Raw genomic sequence first — 12,420 nt, forward strand, 5'->3', positions numbered from 1 at the left:
TAATAAAATAACTTATATGAAGCTAAAGAAATTTAGTGATTAGTTTTGAAAAACAGTTCAACAGCACATACTTTCAATTTTATTTACAAACGTTGAGAATTTGAATACACGTGTTAAAGCACGTGACACGTATGTCAGAACAATAAATGGTTAAAATTAACGCAGGCGAAGAAGAATAGAATCAGGCTAGTGTTTTGGAATCCTAAAAAAGAACTGAGCAAAAACCTAATGAGTTAGAAACAGAATTTCTCTTTCTTTTGAAAAAAGTACATCATCGAAGTCTTTATCTAATTCACTTTTATTTGCTCTATCGGCTTGAATGCACTTTCGTTTGCTAGAAATAAAATAAAAAGTTTGGCTTTTATAAACAAGTATTGACTAATTTCAAAAGATAAAATCTATAGTTTTTTAGCTATCTGGTTCGTAAAAGTTAAATTGTAGTATGAAAATAAAAAGCTTTAAAGTATAGATGTATAAAAACACACGTTATCTTTAACTTTTGTTTTTACTTTTCATACTTTTTAGACAAATTATTTAGATATTCCTAACTCATAGTGTAGAAGTGTTTTCTATAAATATTTTTTTCTGTATGCTACAATTGATTTAGAAGCTAATTCATTTACCTGAATATTCTGTTATATAGGGTCATTTTAGTGAGAATAAATTTTTCAGTATCTTTCAGAGTTTTTAGACACTCTGAACCTTCGGTTTCTGGCAAAATTAGACAAACAAAGCCAGCTAAAATTCCTAATATTCCAAAAACCGTCTGTTTTTTTTTATATTTTACTCAGTATATGTTAACTTTACAAACTGTAAAAACAAAATTTAGAGTTTAAACGAAACAAGTTTTATTTTTACCTAGAAATAAAATCTTTTTAACAGCCCAATTTTTTTTCTATTTACTAAACATTTAAAATAATGATGTAGGTTAATTTGTTTTTTTTTTTCTTAGATCTATTTAGATTTCGAATTGTTCGATTGATATTAAATTAAAAAATTTATTTAAATGTTTTTTTTTTAACGTACTAATTTTATCCTTAAGAGATAAATAAAAACATTTAAGAATTGTTCTAGTTTAACAAAGCAACAGTATACCTTTGGAAACCATGGAAACCTTTCGTACAAATGTAAAGTGAAAGGAAAAAACATTCCCCCAAATCGAGAAATCATTGAACAGAATCCCATCCCTGTGCTCCTGAAAAAATGATGAACAATTATTTTGTTTGTAAACTTTCACTCCTGTTTTGCTTTGTACAAATACAATTGTTTTTAGTGTGTTGAAATTTGAAATAACAATTGTAGCATGTTTTCTGTAAGCTAGTTTTTTTCTTGTAATTTTTGTAGAAACAAAATATCGAGATTTATTTTCATTTTTGAAAAACAGTTTCAAAAATTTAAACAATAACTAAAAGCTAGTTTTTAACCGCAGAAAGTAATTTCAGTCCTTAAATGCTATTTTTTTTAGTTTTTTTGTTATTGTACCTGAGAATAGTTGGATATATGTCAGATGTGACGCTGTATATCACTATCCAGGAAGCTTGTGATCCCAGCTTTCCAATTAAAACAAAAACAGTGCTGAGTGATTGTCCAACTTTAAAGAAATAGATTTAGTAAAAGTAAACCGACATGCATTTATTTAACTTAGAATGATACTAGTAAAAGGCCCGCTAGCAGCCGAGATCGGCCATGCGTAACTATTATTATTAAACACTTATTATCGCTTATTTAACTATTTTTTTTGATTAAATTTTCAAATTTTTTTGCAATGATAATATTAAAGGTTCAGTAAGATCTTAGTATTATCAAATAGCATTGACCAAGAACCAAAAACGTTTTGTTTAATTTTGGGCTGGATTGCAAACACAAAAATGTACCAGCCAGCAAAAACACTTTGCAATAAACTTTAAAGAAAAATGGCAATAAAAAAATAAGAAAAACTTTAATAAAGCTTTTATTAATACTTTATTACAAAAACGTAAAATTTTTTATGTCTAAATTTAGTTATTCATTAGATATATCATCTAAATAGCAAGATTAATTCCGTGAGGCATTTTATTTAGTCTTTTAATCATAATCCTTAAAGCATAAAAGGATGTATTCTTCATCCTAAAGTGTTTTTTTTTTTTTGAGCTGTTAAAAACTTACAACTATTGTTTAAGTGTACTAATTATGCTTTAAGTACAAAAAAGTTTAAATATTATGATAATGTTAGAACTCAAACATAAGAAAATTATTCATAAAAAGCTACAAAAACTGACTTCATTTTTTATCAACTGACTTTCCTTCAAAACAATATAAACAAAATAACTTTTTAAAATATCATATATTTTGTTTTTCAACTCACAAACTTACCAACTGAACTTGTTGTTTGTGAAATGATGCACGAAATTATGCAAGTCGTTCCGGAAAGGAAGTAACAGAAACTGAACATCTTCCTCTTGCCGATCACAAACACGAGGGTGCACATCATCACCGATATTATTTCCACTCCCGCGTTCAACACTCCGTTTAAATAGATATTTCCTTGGTGTTTTTTATTTGTTTAATCTTTAAAAAGCATTAATAGTATTGCTAGGAAAAAACTACCTAAATTTTTCAACACGGTACGATGAAACAGCTTTACAACTTACAAAAAAAGTCAGATAAATTTACACGACATTGTTAAAACTATCAATACTTTTTAGTGGGAACTTATTTTTAATTAAAAAAAAAATTAGTAGTTTTAAGTTATGTTTAAAAATAGGTAAAGTTAAACATTCCTAATTACAAATTTAAAATTCTCAATGAAGTTATGAAAGTTTCAGCAAACTTAAATTTTAATTTATAAAATTTTAATTTATCAAAAAACATTAAAAATTCGTCTCTAAAAATAGAAAAAATGTTATAAACTATATATTTTAGATATAAAAACTTTTTTATTAGTTAGCTTAACAAAAAAACAATTTGTTCATTACTGTTTTTCCGCACCTGCGAGATTGGCGGCGTTGTAAATCAACCCGTAATAAACAAGACAAGTTGAAAACCACAGAAAAGAAAGTGATATCGTCACTATCCTTATTCTTGGAAGTTTCAATAAGTCCAAGTAGCTATACTTTTTCTCTTGTTTTATTTCTTGTCTCTAAAAAGTATACAGTACTTGTCTACGTTACTTAAAATGTATGCAAAAGTTTGCAATTTGATCCGAAACTTAAAATTTATGTGCATTTTTTTACTGTTTTATAGACTCATATAGACTATTTTTATTTGCATTTGTTTTAAATATTTAGTTATTAATAATTTATCTTCTTTTTTTTTCTGCAAGACAACAAAACTTTTATTTAATTTTTTGCTTATACTCAAAAAGTTTGTTTTAAAATATTAGCTTAAAGTTTTTAAATATTTACAATAAATTTATTTATAAAGCATTAATTTACTATACCTTTGTCTAAAATGCCTAAGAAATTTTACAGCACGAGTGATGGCCTTATACTGTGAATACTGCCTCACTATTTTTAATTCGAAGTCTAACCTTTGTCTTAACTATACCTAAGTTTTATATCTTTAACAGTTAAAATTTTTACCAAAAGACTTTAAAAACCTTAAGTTCTTCATTGAGCACAACTTTCTGCCAATCTTTTTCAAGCAAAACTGCTTTGTTTGATTGAATAATTTTTTCTACAACTCTTCTTGCTTCCTCGTTTTTTCCTTGGGAGAGCAACCACCTAAAATTGCAATACTTTTAATCAACATTTCATAACGAAACTTCTTCAGGAAAATGAGAATTTAATCTATTACAACAAGTAATAATCAAAAAAAAAATCAAACAAGTTTTAAAATGTACAATTTCAGTAAAAAATTCGTAACTCACTGCGGTGTTTCGGGAATAAACCAAAAAGAAATGAAGCAGGGCACGAGGTAGAAGGAAACCACTACTGAAAGGACGCGCCAGTCTCTGAAAAAGTAGGACACAACCGGCAGGAGTGTGTGAGAGGTCGAGGAGTTGACGAAGACGCAAAGCTGAGCGAAACTCCTCTGTCTCGCTGGCATGATTTCGGCAGCTTCGTTTGAATTAAATTTCAGTGCACATAAGTTTTAGTAGCGAAAATTCAAGTATTGGAGTTGTTTTTATAGAAGTCTTTTTATATAGTTATATAATTATTTTGAAGGGTAGAAATAAAATTTATCGTCTAAATTATTTAATAATACTAGTTTTTATATAAACGACGCTACTGTAAAAGATTTGTTGTAAAATAGAAAAATAGCTAAAGATAAGCTGGCTATGAAGTTAGATGATGTTTTTGGTAAAGGATATGTCATACTTTTAATTTCTTAACATATATACACAAAGTAGTCAACAACATCATCCGTCAATTCATTTTAAAACTCAAACATTGCACACTTTTGAGAAGCTACTGATTTAACTCATTATCGGATTAGGTAAAACTTACTTCGCTAAAACGATGGACGTTATAAAGCTACTTGTTTTATGGAATAAGGAAAATGAAAAGTTGCATTACCTGATAATTTAGATACACTTAACACATTACTAATAAAAGTATTTAAAATATTGTGTCGCTTTATAGTTTATGTACATTATTTTAGTGTAAATTTTGTTAAAAGCATAAACATACCGTACGTGACAACAGCTATAAAACAGAGTATGTAGGCAGCACCCACACCAATATGCAGTATTGTGTACACTGCAAAACTGGTGGAGAAAAAGTTTGCACACTCAAAGATTAAGTATATTCCTAGCGCAACCGCGATTCCTTTTTTTCGTCCATACCTTGTTTGTTAAACACGTTTTATAAGAAACTGATTTTAGTTTTTAATACTTTTAAATTAAAGTTTAATTGTATTTTTAAAATAAAATTACTAATACGTAAAAGCTAACCAGTCACAAATAGGACCGGCCATGAACGATCCAAGAAAAAATCCAATAAAATACAAGCTATTCGCCACTGTATTCCATATAGCTTTGTCACAAACGACATCGTACTGTAAGGTAAAACTTTTGAGATAGTAAGTTAACTAAAAATGTAGATATTACAAGGTAAACATTAAGAAAACTGAACGATTATTGTTTTAAAATATATAAAACAGTCCATTAATTTAGTAATAAACCATTGCTCACATCAGTTATAACTGTCCTTTTGAAAAAATCTTTTTTGAAAGTAAAACTTTCATTGCAGGTAGTATCTGACTTATAGACAACTGTGCAATTATTTTGTTTCATATTTATACAATTAGATGTTTGCTCAGAAAATTCAATTTTCTTACAATGGTCAAATACCTTAAAACAATAAATAATCGTTAGTTTACAAACTACAATTATAACCATATAGTTATAGAATATTTTTTATTTAAGTAATTGTTTCCATGATAAGTTTTTAAACGTTTGAAATTTTTAATGATTTTTTTATTTTCGCTACATAACATTGATATATATTTATTACTTTGTAATCCATAAGCATGAAAACAAATTGTGACTTTAATTATCACAGAATGTGGTTCATACTGTAGTAGGTCATAATAAAAACAAATACTTTATTAAACACCTTATATCTTATAACTTATATATTTAAGCTTTTGGAATAATTTGGGCTTTCTATTTTGAAACAAAAAACGATAAAGCATTTAACAATTAGTTTTTACAAATGTTAAAAATCTTACCTTAGACTGCGTCAATAAAGACTCTTTAACGTCAATTATCTGCTTTGAAAATGATAGGTTGTTAGCCTTAGCATAGCTGCTCACTTCTGGTGAAAAGCAACTGGAATTTAAATTAATTTTTATACTAAAATTCATCTTATTTACAAAAACTAGCAGATTTTTTTTTAAGTTTAACTTAAACTACAACAAATTAAAATAAAACAATAAACGAAAAACCTGAATTCAGGAGTAGCAGCAATGAACACGCCCAGTTGACCTGCTGGCGCGGTGGCAAAAGCGCAGAATGTAACGCAGAACACCACAAACACCTGGTACCTGCTGTAACCACCGTATTTCTCGAAGAGACCGTCTAAATCAAACTTGTCACTTTTTTGTGTGCCCATTACTAAATGCTTTATTATCTTTTTTTTACGGTAACAGTACTAGTATATACTGTAACATTTCGCAGATAAAGTACAGTAAGTTATTAGTTTGTTTTTATTAAATTTTATTTGCTTTTCTTTTATTTTTATGATAAAAAATTGAATTAAAGTAAATTTTACGTAGAAATATAAACTATTTTCTAGTTCAATCACAACAAGTATACTTTTTGTACTGTTACTGAAAACTATAATTCAATCTAAATAAACACAACTTAAAACCTTTAAAATAATTTATCAATTAACATAACTAGCTTGAAAGGTTTATTATGGAGAAAATAATAAATTCATTTCTAAAAATGTTTACAACATTTTTCAAACTTTTAAAATGAAGATAAAAAAATTGTGCAAAAAGTTTTCAAGGCTTTACAAATGCAACATCATAACTTAATTTGTTTGATCTAACTTTTAACACAAAAAATCAAAAATTTTTAAATAGTTTGATATTTGTAACTGTTAATACATTAACATAAAAGTGTTATGAACTACTTTATATGGTTTAATATTTTTCTTTATAGTTTGTTTAGCTTCTTTTAACTGCGTAGGTGTATGTTTAGTAACTATGTATTTTGTTTTTATGTATATAATTCACTTTGTTTCACGCTAATTTAAAATACGCTTAGTTTTATAAAACGTTTAAGTTTTTATCTACTTGCTTGTAAAAAGTCTATGGCTTCTCCAATTTAAATTCTTAAACTCAAGAAAATAACCTTGTTTTCAACAAGCTTTTTAACATCACAACAACCAATATCTATTTCAGCTGTCATCAACAAAGTTTCTCGCGATTAAGCCTGCCTGATGAGTCCTAATAAGGACGAAACCGGTCGTAGGTTGTCTCGGATGCTGTTGTTGTTGGTCTTGTAAATTTCATTATTTATCATTAACATTACAACATATAATAAACAACTTAACATAACTGTATTAAAAAAAAAACTTTACAAAAAGATAGTTAAAAAATTGATTACTTACATTTTCTTAAAGTAACCAGTTAGTTTTCTATATTTCTTATACTTATAACGAGTTGTAATGTTTTTGATATAGATTATATAATTTTTATTTTTGATTTAAACCAAAATTATAAATATTCTGCTTACTTTTTATACGATTTTTTTTATCTTTAAAGTAAGCATGTATTCTATATGTAAGTACAGTACATCCTCGCTTATTCGGTTCCTCGCTAATCCGGCCAGTTTTACTCAAAAAGTTAATTTAATAAATTAATAAAAAAACTAGGCTTTCTTATTTAAAACTTAAAATTGTTATAAGTTAAATTGTTTTTTTGTTTTGTTTTGTTAAATTCCGGTATATTGTTTTTATTAAATTGATTTTAAAGTTTATAAAAGTTTTTCTTTGTTTATTATTTGTTTGTTTTAGTTGCATTGTTCGTTTTAGAATTAAAATAAATAAAATTAACAGAAAATTTAGTTTCGATTATTTTGTATACATTGCAAATAATAAAAGAGGTAAAAACGATGCTTTTTTCTTATCCGGCAAAAGGCTAATCCTGCCATAACTACAAAAATAGCTTGCCTAACATGGCCGGATTAGCAAGAAGGCACTGTATCAGGGGCGTGTTTTGACTGGTTTCGTGTTTCCTGTGAACCCCTGAAAAAAACGAAAAAAAAAGAAAAAAATATTCTTAGAATATCACTAAAAACGTTGTTTATTGACTTTGTTTTGGTTATTTGATAAACTTTGAATAATGAATGTTGAATTTATAACACTGAAAGATTATAAGTTGCCGTAACAAAAATTCTCGCTTTTGCCCTGCTGAAATAGATTTCAAATAAAATTGTAAGTGTGACGAGATAATAGGTAAAATTTTTAAAGTAGCTTTTTTTTCAGGGAAACTTTTTACTAAGATGCTCCTAGTTCCCATTATAAATTGTTAGTTAGTGAAAATAACTTTTGATTAAGTTTTGTTTTTCAACTAGTAAGTACAACTTTAGTTCAAAAATGTCCAATATAATTACTAAAGTTTTATTTTACTTAGTTGATTGTATATAATAATGTTGAGTGAAGCTTTTGTACTTTAACATATATATTTTTATACCAACTGGGTTTAAACCTTGAAAAGTTCAATTCAGAGAGTTTTCAAAATCATCTGTAGACCACTACGACACCTGGTAATTTGTTCTTTTTTCAATTAGTGTTATTTTAATGTTTTTATTTAAGTTATTTTATTTTGTATATCTGTTGGCCACAAAATTGATTCTTGATTTTTTAAATTTTTGAATTTTTTAAAATTCAACACAGTGAAAACTAATACAATATAATAATTACAGTAGACTACCGCTTAAGTACGCAAATTGAACCCGACCAAAAAGTGCGTACTTAGCACGGGTAGTGCGTACTTTTTGACGACATAGTATAATATGAAACTTAGTTGTTTGTTTTCTTTCTTACAACTAGCCACCAAATAATTAAGCCAAATAAACAAGTCTTTTTATTTTAAATAATGTTTAAAGCGATCCAAAATTTCTTTCGAAAAGCTGGTCTAAAAATTCAATTTGTTGATCAAGAAGATGACTCAAGTCCTGTAAAGGAGGTAGATGTTGAAGACCTTGTACACCTGTTAAACCAAGTGCTGCTATTCACTTTAATGATGAAGAAAATAATGAGATGGCTGCAGGATCTAATCAATGTCAATTTCGTGGGTACACCAAGCTATACACTGAAGCTGTGGAAACAGAGTGTCAGCTCTCTAGTGAAGCAGCACTTGGTATAGCTCCTGAGCTCTGTCACAAGCTAAAAAGCACCTATGAAAAATATCAACGTTTGCTAAACAAAGCCGCCTTATCTGAGCAGGGCTCGCACAGAAAGAAAACCAAGCAGCTCACACTTTTTGAAATGATGAAATAAATCCAAGATTTATTTTTATTCTGAATAGATTGCTAGTTAAGCTAAGTTTAGTTTTATTTATAAAAAACTATAAGAAATATGTAAAAAATTTAAAATATTTTTTTTATCTTTCTGGATAAGTGCGTACTTAAGGCGGGGTGCGTACCAAAAAAAGTGCGTACTTAAGCGGTAGTCTACTGTAATAAAATATAATATTTTTCTATCACTACTTACATATTTTTTTTCTAAGCTGAAAAAATCATTTTAAACAAAATAAACAAAAAAATTAATAAACAAAAAAAAGTTGTGAATCCCCTTTGAAAAATGTCTAGACACGCCCCTGCACTGTATTACTAATAGCTACTGCTATATAAAAACTTGGTATGCTTTTTTGAACAAATTATTTTCTTAACAAAATTACTATAAGCATACTTTTTATCACTAATTTAACTTTAACTTATTTAATTTGAAAAATAATTGATACTTTTTATAAGTTTTGTATAAATAAACTGCAAATGTGTTAGCGATGTTGTACCAAAAAACTTTCATTACTGCTTTATAATAAAAATACACAACCTAATGCAACAAAGTGTTTAGCTTAAAAAAATTTTTTAACTATATATATCAACATCGCTAAACTTTTATTTAGTAAACAAATTTTGTGTAAAATTTTGTGCAAGCTAGTTTTTATCTACTACTACTTGTTGTTCTTTTATGTTGTGTAGAATTAAAATGGCTTTTAGTTTTATCGAAGTTTTAAACAAAGCAACTTTAGTTACTTAGGAGTCTATGCATAACAGCATATATTGTTACATTAAACTGTTTTGTGTAAAGTGTCGGAAACACGGAATTGAAAGAAAGAGAATTTAAAATAATATTTTTTTTCTACATTTTTTAACGTTAAAAGTCTTTCTTAATTAGTATTGTTAATTTTTTTGAATAACTACATTTTAAGTTAATTAATAAAGCAGTTAAGTTACTCAGTTCACTAAGAACTTCTTCTCTTTTATCTGCTTCCCTTTGAGTTATGATCTCACCAGATTAATCTCCTATCAGTTGACTTAATAAATAGTTGCACAAATGGGTAACAATCTAGAAGCCTTTATATAAAATATATAGCCTACGACCCAATTAAATAATAAAACTTGCTGTTATAAGCTTCGTTGATGTAACAGTTTATTTACCAGTCAAAGTGCTTTGAATTTATTAAATAACGCTTGGAAATTCACATTATCAACCACTTTAAGTACAAATCTATAATAAAACAAGAACTATCTATAATTCAAGACTATATATTAAAAAAATCACAAGCTTTTGCCTTATGGTCTGCAATAAATTAGTCTATTGTGAGTAAGTGACCAGGTTTAACAGACATTTTTCTTCCAAGGGGCATGACATTTAATAGATTTGTACTTTGTAATAAAAACTAAAAATATTTAGTAAAACAAGCATAAGTGCTCATTTACATATAGCTAACAACCATTTTATGTTTCTTTATAAACGTACTATCCAAAAAAAGAGACGCAGGCCGTAGTTTGCTAACAGCTTATAGAATTTCTAAAACATTTAATATTTCAATTAATGTTTATATCTTAAAGCGAAAAAGAATACTAAACTTAAGTTTTCTTTTATAAAAAAACTTAAAACTTAGTTACTTATATGCAACAATATTGTTTTACTATAGAGACTAAATTATATTGAACAAACATATACTAACTTATTTACTACATAGTTTCAAAAAATTATAATAATTGATAAAATCTTAAAATTTTTACAACTTACTTTAATAATCAAAAACGGTTGAAAGTTTACAAATACAACGTTTTTCATTTTTTGTAAACTTTATTTTGTGACCATAGCTTAATCCTAAAAACTCGAACAAAAACCATTAACAGTCTAAAATAAAACGTATGACAACAAGCCTTTCCTGTACTTGACTAGTTTGAAAAACCATATTCATATAACAGTAAAAAGAGTTTTTTTGAATATTAGTTTTAACAGGTCGATTAACAAAACCTTCACAGTTATGTAGTAACTAAACTTTATATTCTAAATAAACTGTAATAAATATATTTCCACATATTATGCAGAGTAAAAAAAGACGGTAGAGAAATTGTAGAGATAAAATTAAAGATTTAAAACTCCATTTACTTTTTTGTTATTTTAGTTAAATCAATAAAAAAAAGTTTAATATCTATAAGATCAACAAAAATATTCAGTTATGCAGTCTATTAAGATAAAAAACAAACTTATCTGTAACTTGATTACCATCTTCTAAACTTGTACAAAATTTAAATGACCAATCCTTTTTTGAACTTTTTTTTAACTTTAAAGAAACTTTTCGAAGACCTTTACGTTTATAGTTATCATGAATCATAAATAATGTATAGAATCTAAAACTTATTCACCATGATGGAGTATAGAGTACTAAACAACTTGTTTTTTGTTTTCAAGTTTTAACTAAATACTTGTGCACAAATGTAAGTTACCAAATACCAACTACACCTTTTTTCATGCGATAATTTAAATAACTTTAAAAATAAAAATTATATAACTTATTTATTTTAGTTTAAAAACTGCAGTGTACTGTATGTCAATCAGTAAAAAAATATTTTCAGAAATTACTTAATGAGAAAAGAACGTATGCTATTACGTAACTTTATTTCAAAGCAAACTTACATCATAATAAATTAACACTTTAAATACTATTAATTAGAAATATTTTAGCAACTTAACATTTGTACACTGCTTCGAATCTAATTATGAATTATTAAGCCTGGTTATAATTTACACGTTTCGCATCTTTGATACAAACAAATCCTTACTGATAGTTTTTTTTTCTTAGAAAAAAGTTTAAGAAAATGAAACTTCTTATAAAATAGTTTTTATTTATATCATTTATTAGAGAAATTGACGTTTTTTTTACTTAACAGTTAAAAAATGTATTTTGTCGTTTTAATAAGGATTTGATAATCATCTTAATCATCAAATAAATTTTATCATTAAACTTCCAAATCATTTTAAACAAAAACTCATAAAAGCTTATTCTACGGTCGCAGAAAAAACTTTACTTTATGGTTTTGGTTGAAATTAAGTTGTTTTAGAATTTTTAAATTATTTTTCTTTTAACTTAAAATACATTACTTTGGTGCCTAACTAGTCAAATTCTTTAAAATATATTTAAATAGTCACAAACAACTAAAAAAAAAATTTTTTTATAAGGATAGCTCTTCATGGTCTAATTACAACCTACTTTTTTTTTCTGTTTTTTTTTATTTTTTTTTTTTTTAAGAACTTTAATTGTCTGAATTTGAATAGTGATGTAACCGTACTATTTTCTTGCAAGAGAATTTATACTGACTGGTTTTCTTATTTAAAAGAAAAAATTTAGTTACTTTACTGTTGTGCATCTGCTTTAACTAGTTTACTTTTTGACGAATTACGTCCAAGCAACATTTTCAAATTTAAAAACACAATTACAAGCAATTTTAAAGCTGCTTAAACTTAT

The 12,420-nt window shown here is 26.6% G+C and overlaps 1 protein-coding gene across 1 annotated transcript; it reads right to left on the bottom strand.

Annotated features, from left to right (window-relative positions):
• Positions 1 to 225: 225 nt before the first annotated feature.
• LOC145844873 (solute carrier family 22 member 15-like) lies at positions 226 to 6,035 on the bottom strand. The gene is made up of 12 exons (XM_082952294.1): positions 5,869 to 6,035; positions 5,653 to 5,752; positions 4,874 to 4,977; positions 4,611 to 4,687; positions 3,848 to 4,037; positions 3,578 to 3,701; positions 2,968 to 3,118; positions 2,353 to 2,523; positions 1,483 to 1,591; positions 1,096 to 1,195; positions 624 to 766; positions 226 to 334 (listed from the first exon to the last, which is right to left on the bottom strand). The coding sequence occupies exons 1-12, from the start codon at positions 6,033 to 6,035 to the stop codon at positions 226 to 228; spliced, it is 1,545 nt and encodes a 514-aa protein (XP_082808420.1).
• Between the last annotated feature and the right edge of the window lie 6,385 nt (positions 6,036 to 12,420).

The sequence above is a fragment of the Thalia democratica genome, chromosome 9 (assembly GCF_965202585.1).
Source record: "Thalia democratica chromosome 9, ktThaDemo2.hap1.1, whole genome shotgun sequence".
Classification (NCBI taxonomy): domain Eukaryota; kingdom Metazoa; phylum Chordata; class Thaliacea; order Salpida; family Salpidae; genus Thalia; species Thalia democratica.